Here is a 21,774-nt window from a genome sequence, read left to right as displayed (position 1 = left end):
AAATCGCTATTTGAGAATCGCAAAAGTGTATCTTGATACATCTGGCCCTCAATCAGGCAAGGTCAGGCAATCTGCACCCCTTGTCTCTGAGAGAGCACCAAAGTAAGCCATCTCTTCACATCACTTTTTAGGCCGAAATTAGATTCAAGTCGCTTGTTGAAAACTCATCAGCATCTGCCTTCAAATCTCAGTAACTTTATAAAATGATATACTTGAAGACTTGGCCGATGTTTTTTACTGCACTCTTCACTTATTGTAATTTTTCTAAGGTTGCATTCCGACTTTCAACTCTTTAATCACAAATGATATCTTGGTATAAATACAGACACACAACATTGCAAACTTTATACCAGTTGATTGCTAATATATAGATTTCAGGAGGGGTGGTGTTTTATAAACAGTCTCTAAACGTTCCTGTATAATTAATGCGATTGTTGGTAACATTTTCGTCATGACATTTATACGAATGTTTATATATTTTTGTATACGACTGCAATAAGAGCTTGATTTCATATATTATTCAGGGATGGAGGGGAAGTAAAGAGAGATCATAATGTATACTCTTTTATATTGCCTTTATCCAAAGCACTATACGCACATGCGCATACACACACACACACACGTCTAGAGATATACACATTGATTTATTTTCAGAGCTTTTAATTTTTATGGAATAAATGGGGAATTATTCTTAACAGTTATCAAATCGGCAACTCATAAGATGCACTGATGCTACAACTTGTGTCCCCACACAAAACAGCAAACCAGAACGCACATGCACACGATCAATAACTTACACTGATGGTCCACTGTGTACAAAAAACAGGCACACATCTTGATCTCAGACGTTATTGATGCTACAGCTTGTGCAATCCAACAAACAGGTGACTCAAAATGTACTGGTGCTACAATTATGCAATCACCCAAACAGTTGACCAAGAACTCAAACTGACGACCCACAATTTACTGATGCTACACCTTATGCCACCACACATACAAGCAAATCAGAACGCACGTGCACATGAGCCCTAAGTTACACTTTTGGTCCATCTTGTACAAAAAAATACAAAAACACACAAACAGGCGAATAAACGTTGCTGTGCTACAGCTTGTGGAATCCCACAAACAGTTGACCAAGAACACATAAGCAAGCAACCAATAACGCATTAACAGGTAGCCAAGAATGCCTAAACAGGTAACCAAGAACGCCTAAACAGGCAACCAAGAACGCCTAAACAGGCAACCAAGAACGCCTAAACAGTTGACCAAGAACGCATAAACAAGCAACCAATAACGCATTAACAGGTAGCCAAGAACGCCTAAACAGGTAACCAAGAACGCCTAAACAGGTAACCAAGAACGCCTAAACAGGCAACCAAGAACGCTTAAACAGGCAAACAAGAACGCCTAAACAGGCAAACAAGAACGCCTAAACAGGCAACCAAGAACGCATAAACAGATGACCAAGAACTCATAAGCTAGCGATCCAGAAGTTACTGATGCTACACTTTGTGCAAGTGCACAGATATGTGACACAGTTATTACACTGATGCAACAACATATGCAGTCGCACAAACAGTCAAGTGATGCAGTGAGGAATAGCTTTGAAGATGGAACATTTTGTTGACAAACAGTACTGTTTACCAATGATATATTTAGTCGCCTCTTTGCTGAAAGACATGTATTTACCTGCTGCACTGGAGTGTATCTAACCGTGTGGGAATAGTCATAGTTGTCAATAATCTCGAAGTCCTTCACCGCGTCCCCATCTGATGGGCCGCTGAACTTTACATCCACGGGGGCCTTGCCGGCACCTTTGGTGTAGACGGTGAAATGGGTCGGCTTCCCGTTTTCCACACCTGGATTGAGAAACAAAGCACGTCAGAACATTGGATGCAAGCAACTGGTGCTCTGTTCAATCAGCACATCAAGGTATGAGAAAGGCGTCTGTGCTGTCCATCACTTAAAAAACACATAGCAAGTGCATCTCGTAAAGATTATAATATGTCCATAAATAGTCTTTTCAGCGCCCGTTGCCCTCACCGTTCACTTTGTGTTTACAAGAAACAGAATCCAAGCGGTGCTCTGTTGCAGCATGTACTGTACAGATGTACCTGTTTCAAAACAATATTTTTCAATCATCACACTGAAATCAGATCTTACCGGTTTTGCCCAGCCCGGGACCTTCAGCTTTCACCTTGCTGGCGTCGTGAGAAGGGTCCACTTTGACCCGGAAGGGGCTGGATGGAATTTCCTGCGTTACAAAAAACAATGTTTCAGTCTGCCAAGCTGGGCACAGGTTCAGAATTTACCTGCCAGCGTCTATTTTAAGGCTGCGACGAAGTATCCTGTTTCGTACTGGTTTGTCTCATCCTCCTACTAAAACAGCTTGGGATAGTTTGCCAAACGCCTACAGGGATTCATGATCCCATTAAATACATGCGTTCACCCTTAAAAATTCTAGTTGTGCAACACAGCTCTCTAAAGTTGCCCAGATCCATCTGTGAGTAGCTGATCCAACCCAATTAGCTTATTTCATTTCTGTTAACTGTTGTCTGCTAAATTTGTGCAGGTAGTTACAGGTGCTGAACATCAGCATTCTGTGTGTGGGAAGCCGGGATTTTCTTCCCACTTTCTTGCTTTGATACAGAACAAGAGAGAGAAAGGTATAAAAGGGAGGGGAAAAAATGAAGAAGAGAAAGATAGGAAAAACATAAAGGGAGAAAGCAGTGATGAAAAAGAACACGCACAAGTGAAATAAAAAGACAGGAAACATACGGCGATAGAAAAAGAAATATTCAGTAGAATCAAAACTAAATAAGCTTTGCATTTTGCAACTGTCATTCAGCAAGGACGTCGGTGCCCTGTTAAGAAAAACGCTGGACCTATAAATTTAATTATTCATTTGTTTACACTCTTTTAATGCTAGAATGCAAAGAAAGGACCTGGTTTGGACAGGATACTCATGCAGGGACCTGGGTAACCAGAGATGACTAGGTCACATTTGTCAGGCAAAATAAGCGTATTAAGTAAAAACTGTTCCCTTCACAACCAACACACTATTATCACACACCTGGTTTGCAAAGAGCACTTTGATTGTGTATCGCCCGGCACCCGGTGGCATGTACTTCACGGTAAAAGTGTCATTGGCATTGGGGATGATGTCAAAGTCTATGTCTTCCTCGTGATCGCTTATGACACGTGCTTCACACTTGATACCAACACTCACATCCCCTAAGAAGGAAACAAAACATGAATAAATGGCTCAACAGTCACTGAAAACTACAAATGTTAGCAATCTATAATGTGCACCAGTAGAAAAAAAGCGCTAAAATGTGTACATTGAAATTTGAAATTTCAATCTCTAATTTGTTTTACATTTTACAGAATTTTTATGATTGTGCTACTGATTACATGGATAAACTACAGATCTTGAAAACCGGGGCCGGACAGGCTTTTAATCCCATCGGCCATTTTCCCAGTGGGCTGGAGCCCTGGGGGTAGTTTTGTAATTCCAGAGTCACAGCTGTAGTCTGTGTCACTTTCCACAGCTCCCTGAGGTAAAATGCAGCAGGCAAGGGGACCCTACAGGAGACAGAGAGAAAGAGAGGGAGGCAAGGGGAAGGTATGGAGAAAGCTATCACAGTGAAAGAGAGAGAGAGAGAGAGAGCGAGAGCGAGAGCGAGAGCGAGAGAAAAGGGGCGAGAAGGTGAGAGAGGATGGGAGGAGAGAGGATGGATGGAAAGAGAGAGCATGAGGAAATGGAGGGAGCGTTTCCGGTTTGTGCAGATCTTTCCAGGGCTGCTTTTGGAGCGCCAGTCCAGCCCTGTTTAAAACTCCTGAACTTCACTGGTGGGTGAAGTGGAGTCGGGCACCCCAAGGGTACATGATAACGTTAGTTTAGTTGGAGCACCTGTATAGCCTCACAGGTAATTAGCCGGGCTCTACAAATCCAAGTAACATAACATAACATAACAGAAACAGAGTGGGCTCAGTGCATTTTTTACCTTGAGAAGGGATATTTGACAATTATTCTGATCAGCCATGCCCAGGTGGGGGCAGGGTCTTGCAGAGATGTTAGTATTAGAGGCTGTTGGGCTCCATGGGTCTGCAAGGAAGACTGTTGGTCCTTGGGTCTGTCTTTACAACTTGGCTGTGCCCAAAACCTCCCTGTGAACATTGTCTTCATGGTTCAGGCTTCCTGGCAGCAAGGCCGCCTGTGCACACTGACCATTCACATGGCTGCCTCTGCGCGTCACTTCATGTGCAGCTGTATTTATTTATTTATCTAGATGTATCTTGGCTGCTTCAGTGTGCCGCTCATTTTGGATTGGACGTCTGTGAATTTGGCGAAGATGGGCATCCAATCATGAATGAGGGCTTGAACACTATCCCATAATTCTCACTCCCCACCAACAATTCCGTGATCTAGTCAAATTATAGTCTAAATAGGTCTGAATTTAGGAGTTTCCTTAAGTGCAGACTCTTGAGTTCTGAGGTTGACGTTTCTGAACATATTCGAGCTCCCTTTCTGGATATGGGGCGAGTGGGCTGTTAGTTCATAGATGGACTATGTCTGGCCCAATTCTAATAAATAGATGGGTATGATGGGAAAGATGATCACTTGCCCGCGCTGCCGCAGGGAGGGAGCCGATTTCCACCACATGTTTTGGGGGTGCCCACACCTGGACGAATATTGGCCTGAATTGGGGGCATTCCTTAACACAATCACTTGCAGGGAATTGGAATCGGCCATTGGACCATGTATATTGCATTGGTTTCCTGACACGGCCAAAAATAAAATTACTAGCAAGTACCTAGACATGAGTCTCCTGCAAGCTAAACGGGAGATCTCTATGCATTAGAAAGCGCAAAAGGGCCCCAACATAGATCGCGGGAAGAAAGAGTTAATTAAATGGGCAGACTGTGAAGGAATAGTTGAAATGCAGCTGGCGAAGATTGCGGTGAACGAGAAGGCACTAGATGCAGCGAAGGCATGGGAAACATTGGTGGTGCTCCTCACTCCTCCTGTCGGCGATAGTGACGAAGAATCTGGGACACCTGCCCATGTGGTGGGAGGCCGGACAGATTGTACCCGAGTTTGACCGACTGTGGAAATTCTAATAAAGTGCCGCACCATGAATCTGTAACTGCTGGGCATTACCTTTTACTCGAATAAAGTTGATATATTAAGATGGTACAACATAGCATTCACACGCTGCAACCTGTACGAAGGACTTGAAGTGACATGCCCGGGGGGGAAGGATGGGAGGGGGGTAGTATTGGAAAGTTAGATTAGAGTTACATTTTGAAGATTACAGGAGCGAATGTCGTGAGAATGCCATACAATGTGGGACTAATTTCCATCGTTTTCGATTATTCTGGAACTGGCGAATGGGAAGAAGAGACACTTCCATGCATAGAATGCTTCAAAAAGTTGCATATTACATGTTGGTTCCATGATCTCTGATTGTATTGTCTATCAAGGTGTGTTTGAACAGACTTGTAAACTTCAATAAAGTTTGTTAAAAAAAAAAATGATGGGAAAGATGATGCCTCACTTTCCCAGGTGTTGGACAGTCAAAGAGTAGAACTGCCTTTCCTTATCACTCCAAACCATAGAAGTCACCAGAGAGCCTCTCCCTCCTGGTAGCTTTGTTTAATAACTGTTCTAGGACCTGGCTAGGGGTTGTTACCTTTAGTGTTATAGATCTTTATTATGGCTGTGGTTCTCTGCTATTTCTACAAACTCTATCCCTCGCCGTTTTAAAAGATGTTCTCCTGCGAAGGTGGGAACTGAGGGACGAGAGAGCAAGGCAGATTTTTTGGGAGCAGCAGTCAAGGTGAGAGAGAGCAAAAGAGAGAAGAAGGAGGGCAAGAAAAGCATGCTGTGAAGTACACATTGTAGGCCTCACACAGCCACAATCTAGCATCTTTCACGAACACTAATTTCACTTAGTAAATTGATAGGAGTAATTTGAAATGAACAGATTCCCAAGGGCTATACTCATAAACAAATCAATCTAAAATAGTGTAATAATTGAAAGGAACAGTCATAGGTTTCATTTTACTGTATATCATATGTCTTGAAATATAAGAGTTTTTTTTATTTACCTTCTCCTGCCTCTGTGCAATCAACAGTAAAATGAGTGGGCTCATTGGCTTTCAAGCCTGCCCTCTCCACTCCTGGTCCAAAGACTTTAACCATTTGAGGGTGACTGCCTTGTCCAATGTTGACCTGATGGGAGACAGAACATGCATGCATTATAAAGCGTTCCTACAGTGCACCCTCCAAAACAAACTTTAAGTGGGAATTTTGCGGGCAAACCAATGTTCCTTCATACCGACTCCCCTAGGTTCCTTAAAAGTGGCAGAAACAAAGTTATGTCTGCTTAAAGTTGTGACGTGTTTCATATCCTGGGAGATGAATTTTATTTGCCCATTGCTGAAACTAAATGAATGGGGCCTTAATAGCAAATCTCACACTCGAGAATAGGCACAGGAATACAAATAGGAGTGCCTGTGCACATGTTGTGAAACGTTCAAATATTTTATCAACACATTTCTTCCCCTATGATGATACAAACTCTTTTTAAGGAGGGGGTAAGTGGATGCTGTCTTTCTGTCCATTCACTCCTTGGCCACGTACATGCGGACTGAGCCACACCCTTATGCTAATTAGCAATGTCATCAGCAACACAAGACGTTCAGAAGTGCATTGGTATCTAGGGCGCTTGGCTTTGCTTCTGCACTGAATGGATGCTGCATTAGGCGGGGAAGTTTTGCGGGAATTCAGTTTCAGTGTTTCTCTGCAAAGCAAGTGTAATCTGAAAGCCCATCCTCCCTCTGAAATGTTCTTTTTTCTTTGTAAGGCCTGATCATGACTGTTGTTCAGAATCAAGGTTTGAGCATGGAAATACTGACCGGCTGCCAGTGTCTCATCATTGACCAAACACTGAAGATCCACATAAGGCAGGATGGGTCTCTCACCATAGGCTATTTGTTCTTAATACATCACCAAGGATTTTTTTTTTCCTATTCATCCATGATTTTTTTCCACATTTTTTTTTTTTACAGTTTTATTTGGCGCAAACTAGACCCGAATCGGGTATCAGAGCGCTTTACATAGCACCAGTTGCATTACATGAGAACACATTCATTTTATTGTTAGGCACGGGGAGATTAAGTGATTTGCCCAGAATCACAGGATGTTCAGCGTCATTGCCGGGACTCGAACCCGGTTCCCCAGATTCGATGTCGACCGCCCTATCCGTGATTGTCAAGCCAAAGCAGCAGATTTCTCAATTGTTTTGTACTTTGAAGGGCCAGGGACCCCAACCTTTCTCTGGTGACTCCAGCTCTCCACTAAGAAAAAAAAATTGGCCCTATACCCTAATCGGGGTGTGGTGTTCACTGATGTGTAGGCTTAGAGGATTGGCAAATACACAATCCAGATTAAAATGCTTTTATAAAACGCTGGACATCACCTCTGCAAGAAAGTCTGTTCTGGCCAAGGGCTAACAGCCCCTTCTCAGCACTAGATATTTGGCAAACATTCCCACGTCTAAGCACTCCAAGTAAGAAGCATACTTTTATTTGAACTATCAATCAACCAAAGTATGTTTATTTCGAAAAAAAGTTCTATAATGAATCATAAAAACTACTTTTTCTATAACCCTTTAGAGTAAATTACCAGCACAGGTAGACTGATCAACAATCAACCAAAGTATGTTTATTTAAAAACTGTTTCATAATCAACTATAAAAACTACTCTCTTCAAAATGTTTTTGTGTCAATCTCTAGCACAGGAAGCCTGCAAGACCACCTGTTTGCCTGCTTGCCGAGATTAATACGCATTCTAGGAAGACGCCCTGTGGTTGACCCGGAGCCAAACCAAATAAGAGGATTTACTGTAATCCGATGATTAACACACCCAGAGGTTTTGATACCTGCAACAACAGATCACACTGGCTCCACACTCTGCTATGAAATACCTGCCAAGCAGTTGACCTGAGGGTTGGCACTAGCAGAATGAGCCGCGGCCTTCCTTATGATGTAGAGATGCGGTCCAGCACCTCCTGTTCGTAGGTGGCCTAGATGAAACAGTTATCAGCTCCACCAGAACTGCGGCATGATGGTTAGTCCACAGGAAGAATTCTAAAACAACCAAGCTACTTCAAAAGTAATCCAGTGGGTGCAATTGCTGTTGGTACCCAGGTTCATGGTACTTTGAGCAGAGATCCTTTCAATTTTTTTACCACATCATTGTGCATCAACAGATGCCAGAGATTAAAGACGTGATTCGGGGGGGCGTGGCTAGCCGAGCAGCGAGATGGCCGCTCTCTGAGTGAGCTCCGCCGGCTACTTTTATTAATCCTTACCTGATCCTGTTCCTGGTGACTGCAGTCCCCCATTCCTTCGGGGTTCTGCTCCTGAGACCCGGTTGTTCCTCCAGCCCGAGTTTTGGACGCGGGGGCGGCTGCCCTCGGAGACGGGACCATCCTCCGTTCTCGCCGGCCGGCGAGCGGCTCCTGTCCCCAACCGGAAGTGCCTGCTACTGGGCGCCGCGGAACACGGTGGGCCGAGGCTGCATAGGCCCCAGCAGATCGAGGTCATTTTGGGGAGGAGAAATACCGCGCCGCTGCCAGGGGCGCTGCCGGAGGAGTATTGACGCTGCTCTCCCGCTGAGGCTGACGGTAGCTCCATCTGGCGCGCGACCGCGGGAAGATAGCGGAGACCGGAGCGGCTGTACAGGTGCAGTTGCGCAGAAGTGGCAGGGATCCTGCGGCCGCCGAAGACGGCGCGGACACGAGTGGCGCCCGGTGGAGGACAGAGTGGCCGCGCCTGCACCATCCTCATCATTGCAGTGCGAGAGCGGAGGTGAGCGGGTGCTGCCGCGGAGCTGGGGGTTTCACATGGTGACACGTACTGGTGGATAGCTGCGCATGGCCCCCCCCCGCTGCTCTGAGACACGGCAGCACTAAACACCGCACGCTTGATGCGCCTACTTGCCGCACTGATCCCCTGGAACTCCTGAGCTGCTCCTCCTCGGGTGTTTGGGTGGTCCTAGAGAACGCTGCCAGCGCCCGCCATTTTGGACCGCGTGGAGGCCCTGAATACGCGCATGAGAGCCTGTAGCGGTTTCCATTTCTTGCTGAGTCTACATAGGCACGTCTAGAGTGCACTGGCACCACCTGGGCGACCGCGCTCACACAGGACACTTGCTCGCTGGGACGCAGTGGAGTGCTGCCCCACTGTGGGACCGGTGAATTACTCTGTTCGCGAAGATGGGGAAAAATGAAGCCAAGCAACCAAAGCTGAGCTTTGATAATAGAAAAACGCCAAAGACCACGCCGGTGGAGTCGGATGGAGGCGCAACGTCATCGCAAGGAGGTGCCCAGGACATAGATTTTGGAGCCCTCATCATGGAAGTGAGAACCAGCTTGAAAAGCATAGACGCCAAGCTTGATAATATGGCGGCGCAACTCGAAACCGTGAAAACGAAAGTGGACACTCACGAGAAAAGGCTGGACTGTCTCGAGAATAGACAAACTGAGTGTTGTGAATTCCAACAACAGGCCAAGAAACACATCACAACGCTGGAGCGGGAAATTGACAGCTTGCGCGCCAAGTCGGACGATTTGGAAGCACGTTCCAGGAGATCCAACGTTCGCATTACAGGCATTCCAGAGACCACAAACACCGGGAAGATGGAATCGTATGTATCAGACCTACTCCATGAACTGTTCGATCCGGATCTGTCCCCGGTTTTCACGGTGGAGAGGGCGCACAGATCCCTTGGAAAAAAGCCCCCAGTGGGCGCCCCACCGCGCCCAATCCTGGCTAAACTACTCAACTACCAGGACAGAGACGTCGTGCTACGCCTGGCGAGAGAGAAAGGTACAATCACGCATCAGGGAAACCACATTTCCTTTTACCCGGATTTCACCCCTCTGGTGCAAGCGGCACGAAAGGAATTCCTACCGGCGAAGAAGATCCTACTGCAAGCTGGAGTGCCCTACTCACTCCTATACCCGGCGAAATTGAAGGTTCAACACGAAAACACCTCTCACTTCTTCACTGACGCCAAATCAGCCCTCAAGTTTGCCAAACACATATGTGCTGGAGCCAGGAGAAAATCGCCACGGCTGGAGGACGCCTCGGAGCAACTCAGTGACAATGACTGAAACCTGTGCAACGCTCATCCGGCACGGTAACCGAACTGCCTGTTACACTGGGGCTGGGAGGCCTGGAACAATCTTTCGTAAAGGTATGCTCCTGCTGGACTGCCTCCTTTTGGGTAAGTCACTGGGCCGCCTTTATACTACCTTTTGCTGCTAACTCCGTGCCTCTGCTGGGACATTGGTAGACTTTGTCACTGGCGGATTACTGGATGGGGGTCGCTGTCAGATCCCAGGGACACGGAAATTTGACTGTAGCCACCCCGTGTATGCGGGGGTGTTGGCCGAGCGCACCACGCCTCATGGGGTGCCTCCCTTTGTTGTTGATGTTGGGGTACTTCCACGCATTGCGTGAGGACTTTTGGGGTATATCACGACCTAATTGGGGGGTTGCTGAGGGTGGGGGGTTGATGGGAGTTATTCCTGAGTTGCGAGTTCCTGTTTGTATTTGGTGCAATGTACTACTACAATTGTCTATGTGTTCGCGTGCTAAGTCTGCAATTATGGCGTCTGGATGCCTGAGGGGCCTTATGGGGCGGGGAGGTGGGGTGGGGGCTGGTTACGGTTGTGTACTTTAATGGGAGGTATCAAACTCTGGACTTGGAACATTAGGGGCCTGGGGGACTACAAGAAAGCCCGCTTACTGCATGGAATGTTGTCTAGGCACAATGTAGATGTATGCTTCCTTCAAGAAACTCATCTGAATGTCGCCCCCTCAGCTCGACTGAAAAATTCCAGATGGGCGCATGTTTATTCTTCCATCTATTCGAATTATGCGAGGGGTGTCGCCATACTCATTCGAAGGGGGTTGGATTGGCGGGAGTACTCCCAGGGGCGGGATGAGGAGGGTAGGTATGTTCTGCTGCATGGGTCATTACAGGGGCGACGGATTGTCCTAGCTGCTATCTATGGCCCCAATGTGGACGATCCGGATTTTTTCAGAAATGTTTGGGCGAAAATTGTGTTACTGGACTGTCAGTCGGTAGTGTTGGGAGGGGACTTTAATACTGTGTTGAATGATGACATGGATCGCAGTGGCGTAAGCAGGCCGCAACACAATAGAACGCGCCAGGCGATATCTGATATCATGAATGAAGGTCTGCTGTCTGATGTATGGCGTGCTAGACACCCGGGAGCGAATGTGGGAACCTGTTACACCTGCCATAAGGCTGCATGGTCGCGGCTGGACTTCTGGTTGGTGTCTCCCGAAGTCGCGACATGGGTTTCAAAGGTTGATATCATGGCTAGATCTTTGTCCGACCATGCCCCATGCATGTTGGAACTACACCCCCCGGGAACTCCACATAGGGCATTCCAGTGGCGCCTCCCTCCACACGTGCTCACAGACCCTGTGTTCGTAGAAGAGATAAGAGAAGACATTAACAATTACTTTGCTGAGAATGCGGGATCTGCCACATCTGAGGCCGTTGTGTGGGATGCATTTAAGACTGTCATCAGAGGTCAATGTATAGCGCGCAAGGCAGGGGTGCTGCGTACCATCAGGGATGAGCTGGCTAAAATTGAGAGGGAGCTGCAGGCCCTAGATGTTGCGTTTAGTGCTAACCCGTCGTTAGAGACTGCAGGCGCTCTAAAGGCCAAACTGCTGACCTTTAACGAGGAGGCGGAGCGGGAGGTGAAGTTTCTAGGGAAACAGGCAGAAGCGCGCAGGTATGGGGAGGGTGATAGGCCAAGCAGGACCCTTGCCAGACTGATAAATCCCCGCGCATCATCACATTTCATACACACTATTCATGATGCCACCGGACGCCTTGTGGTGGGACAGGAGGCAGTGTTAGACGCCTTCGCAGACTTCTATGCTACCCTGTACACCTCACGACAACCCACTCCGCCGGCATCGCTGCGAGACTTTCTTGACTCCATAGCACTTGTATGGTTCAACAACAACCACAGGCAATACATGGACCTCACTGTCACAGTACAAGACATAGCCCAGGTGATTAAGAGTATGCCGGCCAATAAGGCGCCTGGCCCTGATGGCCTGACCACCTCCTTCTATAAAACATATGTTACTGAACTGGCGCCGAGACTTCATTCTGTATTTGTCGAGGCTCTCGAATTGAATTCCCTCCCTGACTCCATGCGAGAGGCTCTCATTATCACACTACTCAAGCCGGATAAGGATGAACAGCAGCTGGACTCCTATAGGCCCCTGTCCCTTATAAACGTTGATGCTAAAATATACGCAAAGGTCATCGCGGATAGGTTACAGCCGATGTTGCCTATGATAGCGCTCCCAGATCAATCAGGCTTCATTCCTGGACGCGCGACGTCACACAATCTCAGAACGATCTTTTCGGTCCTTCACTATTTACACCCGTCAGTACAGGCAGCAGTGGTGTTTCTGGACGCCACCAAAGCCTTCGATTCATTAGAATGGCCCTACCTCTTCAGTGTATTAAGGCGGATGGGTTTCAGTCAGAACTTCATGACCCTGATAAAGCTTCTTTATAAGGAACCAAGGGCCCGGGTGTGCGTCAATGGTCTCGTCTCCGAGCCATTCAGTATTACACGAGGCACTAGGCAAGGCTGTCCCCTATCGCCGCTCCTTTTCGCGATTGCGATGGAGCCGCTGGCGGCCAGAGTCAGACAACACCATACCGCCAGGGGCATCGGATTTAGTGCTAGAAGCTTACTAATCTCGCTATATGCGGACGATGTAACCCTGTACGTCCTGAATCCTAAAGAGAACCTGAGCCCGCTACTCCGGGAATTTGTACGATTTGAGGGATTAGCGGGGATATCCATTAACTGGGCGAAGTCAGTGGCCTTCCCCCTGACGGAGAGCACTGAACGCCCTGCTCCTGACTACCCCCTCAGATGGGAAACTGAAACTGTCAAATATTTGGGCATCTGGATCAGCAGGGATGTGCAGGAGTTGTGGCAGATGAACTTCGGTAGAGCGGTGGATTGGTTGGAGGGGAGGGTTGAGATCTGGAATAAACTACCGCTTTCCCTGGTAGCAAGAATTGCGTTGGCTAAAATGGTGGTCCTCCCCAAATTCTTATATTTGTTTGTAAATGTGCCACTGCCTATGACAGCTTGCTTCCACGCCCGGGTCCGCTCACTGCTACTTAAACTGGTGTGGGCTGGAGGACAGGCTAGAATCTCCTGGGACCTGCTCACGCTTCCGCTGCGACAAGGGGGACTAGGTGCCCCAGATTTGAAACTTTACGCACTCTGTGCGCAAGCCCAGTTCCTGCATTTCTGGGCATTCCCTACACCTTACCAACCACATGTGGCGGTGGAATTAGCCGTTGTCGCCCCCTTGCCATTACGAGTCGCACTGCACGGTAAGGTTACATGCCCGTCACGCGAGGTAGACACAGTAGAGATGGTCCGCTGGACATGGCGCGAACTCCAAAAGAGAGCCGGTCTCTCCCTGCTTTATGCACCAGCTATCCCCCTGAGGGGCAACCCGATGCTGCCGTGTCTGACGGCCAGAGGCGACGTCCTCACTATCCTTGGGAATAGGCTACTCACTTTTGCAGACTTATATCCAGATGGTACCTTTTTCGAGCTGTCTGCCGAGGGAGCCGACCGGCTCTGTACATTTAATGACAAATTGCTATTTCATTCCCTTAGGGAGTCTTGCAAGAAGATGGGGCCGTGCTTCCCGGAGGAACCCCGCACACTTGCCGCCCTCCAAAACTTGCTTTCACGACCTTCCCCCAAAAAGCTGGTGTCCAGGTTATATAATTGCATGCAGGAACAGGCCCCGGCGACAGTAGCCACGGCCAAAACCAGCTGGGCTGAGGACCTGGGGGACGAGCTACCAGACGACGCCTGGGAGTATTGCTGTGCGCAACTTACAGCCCTGTCCCCAAACTATCGTCTGAGGCTCATCCACTTCAAATTCCTACATAGATACTACCGCACTCCGACTCTACTACGCCGAATGGGCGTCCGTGAGGATGCCAACTGCTGGAGATGTGGAAGTGAAGAAGCGTCCTTTCTTCATATGGCCTGGAACTGCCCCAAGCTGACTACATACTGGTCAGAGGTCTTCACGGCCATAAATCAAATCACCCGAAGGGAGGGCTCACCTTCCCCGCTGCTAGGTCTGCTGGGGTATGTTAAGGACACTGAGCCCTGCGACAGGAAACTGCATGCCTTACTCCTTTTATATGCCAAGCGACAGATCGCACTGCACTGGGGTAGACCAGCCCCCCCCTCTCTTGAGAGCTGGATCAGGGACGTGACTTACGGCCACACGCAGTTAACGCACTATTGGGAGTCTATGCCCACCGCTTCCAGACCCACTGACATATGGGGCCCGTTTATACAGTGGGCCACAGCACGCAAGGGCTCTGACTCACCAGATACCTCCCGGGATACGAGTGTTTCAGACGACATGGGCTGAAGGTGCGCAATGCGTAAGTTAGTTATGATGATCCCGCAGTCCCGCGTTTACACTGACAGGCCCTGACCGGACGCACGCTGGGAGACTGCTGCACACGCTGACCCGAATCGAGACCCTGGCCGCCCTGCGCCCCACTGGCAGTCTTGTGTTCTAGCCTCTGTCCCTGGCCCCCTCCCCCCCGCATCGCCCATGCTCCCCTAGACTGTGCATAACCGGACTAGATATCCTTACATTCCCGCCCTGTATGTAGCTAGCCCACTACCTGCATGACCTGAGGCTGGCCCATATGACCTCGTTGTGGACTGCCGTGTTGTGTGAATGGTTTGTCCATGTACTTGCACCTCTGTTTGTAGTGTTTGGTTTGACTTGCTGGGGGGGGTTGTTGGGAGGAAAATGGTGCTGACGGACGCATCCTTTTACCGTACCGCTGTGACGGGGGATTAACCACTTCCTACTCAGGGGCGACCTCGTTGATTTTCTATATCTTTCAAATGTCGACAGCACTATGAGAAAAGTAAGACCGTTTCCTTGCTGAAGTTGTACTGCGTATGCTCAAAATTCTGTTGTGTCTCATGCTTTCATATGTATGTCTTACCCGGCTGGGTGAAAGACTCCGGTCTGTCTCTCAGTGATCTCTGTATGAACTTCCTGATAGCGGCCTGCCTCCGGGTTGTTGGCGTGACGCAGTGTACATCTTCATGGCCTTTGTTACAAATAAATGTCTTACACCAAAAAAAAAAAAAAAAAAAAAAGACGTGATTCAAAAGCATTCTTCTAGACTACCTTAGGTGATGGTCTTGATGATCTGAAATGACCATCCTCTGGTGTCGTATTGAAACATGTTTGCACACTAAAACATCTGGAGATGCCTAAAGCATCATTGAGAAGCTCAAGTGTAAATGTAGTTCACAGAGATCTGGACAAATGCATCTTTTTGAAGTTGCTCTAGGCACCCTCAGGTTTGTGTCAGTGGAAATCTGAGTCTGAGTCTTTGTAAGTGTTCACTGCCAAAGTTAACAACATGCAGTGTGTGAGGCTTCCAAAAGTAGATTAGTGGGCTGATTCACGAGCACATGCGGTGAACTTTTGGATTTTTTAAATGTACTGGATGTGCTAAAAGAGCTCCACATTTTGTTCTTTCAACTCTGCCCTGTCCCTTCAGCACTGAACGCTAAATTCGGGTCATGTTTTGCAAAACGCATAAAGCCTTTAATATGAGAACCCCGTTAAACACAGGGGGTTGGTAACTAGAGTAACTAGTCCCATCATGCTTACAAGGTCCACAGGAACACCATATACCAGGCTTTTTCTCCAAGACACTTAATCTGCAGAATGTCAGGGTAAAACGTCATTCGCGACAGCTGACAAATGTAACAAGCATTTGCAAAGCAATAGGTCTCGCATTAGGAAAGTGTGAGCTATTGGTATTGTAAATGACATTTTTTTTTATATGTTGGCTTTGAAAATATATAAATTAATAGCATTGTTATTCATAAAGCCAATAGCTTACACTTTCCTAATGTGAGTCCTATTGGCTATGGCAATGCTTGTTGGTAGCAAACAAGGACAGTGCGGGGAACATCCTTTACAACGAATGTTTTACAACGCGGTACCATTACCACGCAAGTTTTACAACGAAAGTCGTTACAACGACTTTCGCTGGAGGGCGCTCTAGGATAGGGAATAGTTTAATTTACTATCCAACACCTTCCCTACTATCCACGGGGACTGGAGTTGGAATAGTAAATTAAACTATTCACTATCCAGCCCCCCCCCCCCCAACGCAAGTCGTTGTAACGACTTGCGTTGTAAATCCTGCGTCGTAACGGTTCGCGCTGTAAAAGCACGCGTTGTACCGTCATACATACGGACAGTTCTGTTGTGGTGCTGAATGATGCTGTTGTGGTGCTGAGTGATGATGTGGTTGGGCTGAGTGATGTGGTGGTGCCCCAGAGTGATGTGGTGGTGTCCCAGATTGATGTGGTGGTTTTCCTGAGTGATGTGGTGGTGTTCCTGAGTGATGCGGTGGTGTCCCTGAGTGATGCGGTGGTGTCCCTGAGTGATGCGGTGGTGCCCCTGAGTGGTGCGCCAGAGTGATGTGGTGGTGCCCCCGAGTGATGTGGTGGTGCCCCCGAGTGATGTGGTGGTGCCCCCGAGTGATGTGGTGGTGCCCCTGAGTGGTGCGCCAGAGTGATGTGGTGGTGCCCCCGAGTGATGTGGTGGTGCCCCTGAGTGATGTGGTGGTGTCCCCGAGTGATGTGGTGGTGTCCCCGAGTGATGTGGTGGTGTCCCCGAGTGATGTGGTGGTGTCCCCGAGTGATGTGGTGGTGTCCCCGAGTGATGTGGTGGTGTCCCCGAGTGATGTGCTGGTGTCCCTGAGTGATGTGCTGGTGTCCCTGAGTGATGTGGTGGTGTTGTGAGGCGTGCAGCAGTGTGAGGCGTGCAGCAGTGCGTGGCGTGCAGCAGTGCGTGGCGTGCAGCAGTGCGAGGCGTGCAGCAGTGCGAGGCGTGCAGCAGTGTGTGGCGTGCAGTAGTGTGTGGTGTGCAGTAGTGTGTGGTGTGCAGTAGTGTGTGGTGTGCAGTGTGGTGTGCAGCAGTGTGCAGCATGCAGAAGTGTGAGGCATACAGCAGTGTGAGGCGTGCAGCAGTGTGAGGCGTGCAGCAGTGTGAGGTGTGCAGCAGTGTGAGGTGTGCAGCAGTGTGAGGTGTGCAGCAGTGTGAGGTGTGCAGCAGTGTGAGGTGTGCAGCAGTGTGAGGCGTGCAGCAGTGTGAGGCGTGCAGCAGTGTGAGGCGTGCAGCAGTGTGAGGCTTGCAGCAGTGTGAGGCGTGCAGCAGTGTGAGGCGTGCAGCAGTGTGAGGCGTGCAGCAGTGTAAGTGCTTTGATACTAGAGTACGATTCAGAAAAGGGGGTGGTGATGAACAGAGTGTCTGAATTAAGCAGACCACTCTTACCCAGTCCAAAGATCAGGGCTTAATCCATCACCGTTATTTATCTCACTGCACCATCCCAGCTCAGAACCTGGCTATATGCAAATCAGTCTGTCCCTGGCCCAGTGCATCATGGGAACAGGGCAGACTAAACTACCAATTCAGTTTCAGTGTTTCTCTGCAAAGCACGTCTAATCTGAAAGCTCATCCTCCCTCTGAAATGTTCTGTTTCTTTGCAAGGCCTGATCATGACTGTTGTTCAGAATCAAGGTTTGAGCATGGAAATACTGACCGGCTGCCAGTGTCTCATCATTGGCCAAACACTGAAGATCCACATAAGGCAGGATGGGTCTCTCACCATAGGCTATTTGTTCTTAATACATCACCAAGGATTTTTTTTTTCCTATTCATCCATGATTTTTTTCCACATTTTTTTTTTTACAGTTTTATTTGGCGCAAACTAGACTCGAATCGGGTATCAGAGCGCTTTACATAGCACCAGTTGCATTACATGAGAACACATTCATTTTATTGTTAGGCACGGGGAGATTAAGTGATTTGCCCAGAATCACAGGATGTTCAGCGTCATTGCCGGGACTCGAACCCGGTTCCCCAGATTCGATGTCGACCGCCCTATCCGTGATTGTCAAGCCAAAGCAGCAGATTTCTCAATTGTTTTGTACTTTGAAGGGCCAGGGACCCCAACCTTTCTCTGGTGACTCCAGCTCTCCACTAAGAAAAACACATTGGCCCTATACCCTAATCGGGGTGTGGTGTTCACTGATGTGTAGGCTTAGAGGATTGGCAAATACACAATCCAGATTAAAATGCTTTTATAAAACGCTGGACATCACCTCTGCAAGAAAGTCTGTTCTGGCCAAGGGCTAACAGCCCCTTCTCAGCACTAGATATTTGGCAAACATTCCCACGTCTAAGCACTCCAAGTAAGAAGCATACTTTTATTTGAACTATCAATCAACCAAAGTATGTTTATTTCGAAAAAAAGTTCTATAATGAATCATAAAAACTACTTTTTCTATAACCCTTTAGAGTAAATTACCAGCACAGGTAGACTGATCAACAATCAACCAAAGTATGTTTATTTAAAAACTGTTTCATAATCAACTATAAAAACTACTCTCTTCAAAATGTTTTTGTGTCAATCTCTAGCACAGGAAGCCTGCAAGACCACCTGTTTGCCTGCTTGCCGAGATTAATACGCATTCTAGGAAGACGCCCTGTGGTTGACCCGGAGCCAAACCAAATAAGAGGATTTACTGTAATCCGATGATTAACACACCCAGAGGTTTTGATACCTGCAACAACAGATCACACTGGTTCCACACTCTGCTATGAAATACCTGCCAAGCAGTTGACCTGAGGGTTGGCACTAGCAGAATGAGCCGCGGCCTTCCTTATGATGTAGAGATGCGGTCCAGCACCTCCTGTTCGTAGGTGGCCTAGATGAAACAGTTATCAGCTCCACCAGAACTGCGGCATGATGGTTAGTCCACAGGAAGAATTCTAAAACAACCAAACGTAATCCAGTGGGTGCAATTGCTGTTGGTACCCAGGTTCATGGTACTTTGAGCAGAGATCCTTTCAATTTTTTTACCACATCATTGTGCATCAACAGATGCCAGAGATTAAAGACGTGATTCAAAAGCATTCTTCTAGACTACCTTAGGTGATGGTCTTGATGATCTGAAATGGCCATCCTCTGGTGTCGTATTGAAACATGTTTGCACACTAAAACATCTGGAGATGCCTAAAGCATCATTGAGAAGCTCAAGTGTAAATGTAGTTCACAGAGATCTGGACAAATGCATCTTTTTGAAGTTGCTCTAGGCACCCTCAGGTTTGTGTCAGTGGAAATCTGAGTCTGAGTCTTTGTAAGTGTTCACTGCCAAAGTTAACAACATGCAGTGTGTGAGGCTTCCAAAAGTAGATTAGTGGGCTGATTCACGAGCACATGCGGTGAACTTTTGGATTTTTTAAATGTACTGGATGTGCTAAAAGAGCTCCACATTTTGTTCTTTCAACTCTGCCCTGTCCCTTCAGCACTGAACGCTAAATTCGGGTCATGTTTTGCAAAACGCATAAAGCCTTTAATATGAGAACCCCGTTAAACACAGGGGGTTGGTAACTAGAGTAACTAGTCCCATCATGCTTACAAGGTCCACAGGAACACCATATACCAGGCTTTTTCTCCAAGACACTTAAACTGCAGAATGTCAGGGTAAAACGTCATTCGCGACAGCTGACAAATGTAACAAGCATTTGCAAAGCAATAGGTCTCGCATTAGGAAAGTGTGAGCTATTGGTATTGTAAATGACATTTTTTTTTTATATGTTGGCTTTGAAAATATATAAATTAATAGCATTGTTATTCATAAAGCCAATAGCTTACACTTTCCTAATGCGAGTCCTATTGGCTATGGCAATGCTTGTTGGTAGCAAACAAGGACAGTGCGGGGAACATCCTTTACAACGAATGTTTTACAACGCGGTACCATTACCACGCAAGTTTTACAACGAAAGTCGTTACAACGACTTTCGCTGGAGGGCGCTCTAGGATAGGGAATAGTTTAATTTACTATCCAACACCTTCCCTACTATCCACGGGGACTGGAGTTGGAATAGTAAATTAAACTATTCACTATCCAGCCCCCCCCCCCAACGCAAGTCGTTGTAACGACTTGCGTTGTAAATCCTGCGCCGTAACGGTTCGCGCTGTAAAAGCACGCGTTGTACCGTCATACATACGGACAGTTCTGTTGTGGTGCTGAATGATGCTGTTGTGGTGCTGAGTGATGATGTGGTTGGGCTGAGTGATGTGGTGGTGCCCCAGAGTGATGTGGTGGTGTCCCAGATTGATGTGGTGGTTTTCCTGAGTGATGTGGTGGTGTTCCTGAGTGATGCGGTGGTGTCCCTGAGTGATGCGGTGGTGTCCCTGAGTGATGCGGTGGTGCCCCTGAGTGGTGCGCCAGAGTGATGTGGTGGTGCCCCCGAGTGATGTGGTGGTGCCCCCGAGTGATGTGGTGGTGTCCCTGAGTGATGTGGTGGTGCCCCTGAGTGGTGCGCCAGAGTGATGTGGTGGTGCCCCCGAGTGATGTGGTGGTGCCCCTGAGTGATGTGGTGGTGTCCCCGAGTGATGTGGTGGTGTCCCCGAGTGATGTGGTGGTGTCCCCGAGTGATGTGGTGGTGTCCCCGAGTGATGTGGTGGTGTCCCCGAGTGATGTGCTGGTGTCCCTGAGTGATGTGCTGGTGTCCCTGAGTGATGTGCTGGTGTCCCTGAGTGATGTGGTGGTGTTGTGAGGCGTGCAGCAGTGTGAGGCGTGCAGCAGTGCGTGGCGTGCAGCAGTGCGTGGCGTGCAGCAGTGCGAGGCGTGCAGCAGTGTGAGGCGTGCAGCAGTGTGTGGCGTGCAGTAGTGTGTGGTGTGCAGTAGTGTGTGGTGTACAGTGTGGTGTGCAGCAGTGTGCAGCATGCAGCAGTGTGAGGCATACAGCAGTGTGAGGCGTGCAGCAGTGTGAGGCGTGCAGCAGTGTGAGGTGTGCAGCAGTGTGAGGTGTGCAGCAGTGTGAGGTGTGCAGCAGTCTGTCCCTGGCCCAGTGCATCATGGGAACAGGGCAGACTAAACTACCAAGCCAATTCTTCACCAGAAAGGATATAAGCTACCGGGGACCGGTTTCTGGCATTTCAGCCATCTTCGGCCCGGCTTGCTTGAATCCTGATGGTGCAGTGAGAAAGGGACTCATGTCTGAGTATACCCTGCCACACCTATAGTGGCCAAAAACGATTCAGAAAAGGGGGTGGTGATGCTTAATTCAGAGACTCTGTCCCTCACCACCCCTTGTTGTAAATATTTTTGTCCACCCTAAGCGTGGAAGGGTATTCTCAGATGTGAGACCCTTGCTCATTGCACCATCAGGATTCAAGCAAACCGGGCCGAAGACGGCTGTAATGCCAGAAACCGGTCCCCGGGAGCTTGTTTCCTTCCCAGTGTAAGAATTGGCTTTTGTAGTTTGGTTTGCCCTGTTCCCATCATGCACTGGGACAGGAACAGACTAATTTGCATACAGCCAGGTTCTGAAACTGGGATGTTGCAGTGAGCTAAAAAACGGTGTTGGATATAGCCCTGATCTCTTGACTGGGTGAGAGCTTTCTGCTTAATTCAGAGACTCTGTCCCTCACCACCCCTTGTTGTAAATATTTTTGTCCACCCTAAGCGTGGAAGGGTATTCTCAGATGTGAGACCCTTGCTCATTGCACCATCAGGATTC

The 21,774-nt window shown here is 48.2% G+C and overlaps 1 protein-coding gene across 4 annotated transcripts in view; it reads right to left on the bottom strand.

Annotated features, from left to right (window-relative positions):
- FLNB (filamin B) overlaps positions 1 to 21,774 on the bottom strand; it is a 476,237-nt gene that overhangs the window by 206,978 nt on the left and 247,485 nt on the right. For all 4 annotated transcript variants that reach the window (XM_086939044.1, XM_086939045.1, XM_086939046.1 and 1 more), the window contains exons 15-18: positions 6,115 to 6,238; positions 3,074 to 3,234; positions 2,164 to 2,254; positions 1,690 to 1,859 (exon numbers count right to left, since the gene is read on the bottom strand). In XM_086939044.1, the coding sequence (XP_086795170.1) occupies positions 1,690 to 1,859; positions 2,164 to 2,254; positions 3,074 to 3,234; positions 6,115 to 6,238 (546 nt within the window). The remainder of the gene's footprint in view (positions 1 to 1,689; positions 1,860 to 2,163; positions 2,255 to 3,073; positions 3,235 to 6,114; positions 6,239 to 21,774) is intronic.

This window comes from Lissotriton vulgaris, chromosome 9 (genome assembly GCF_964263255.1).
Source record: "Lissotriton vulgaris chromosome 9, aLisVul1.2, whole genome shotgun sequence".
Classification (NCBI taxonomy): Eukaryota; Metazoa; Chordata; class Amphibia; order Caudata; family Salamandridae; genus Lissotriton; species Lissotriton vulgaris.
This window is presented reverse-complemented; position numbering and strand designations above follow the sequence as displayed.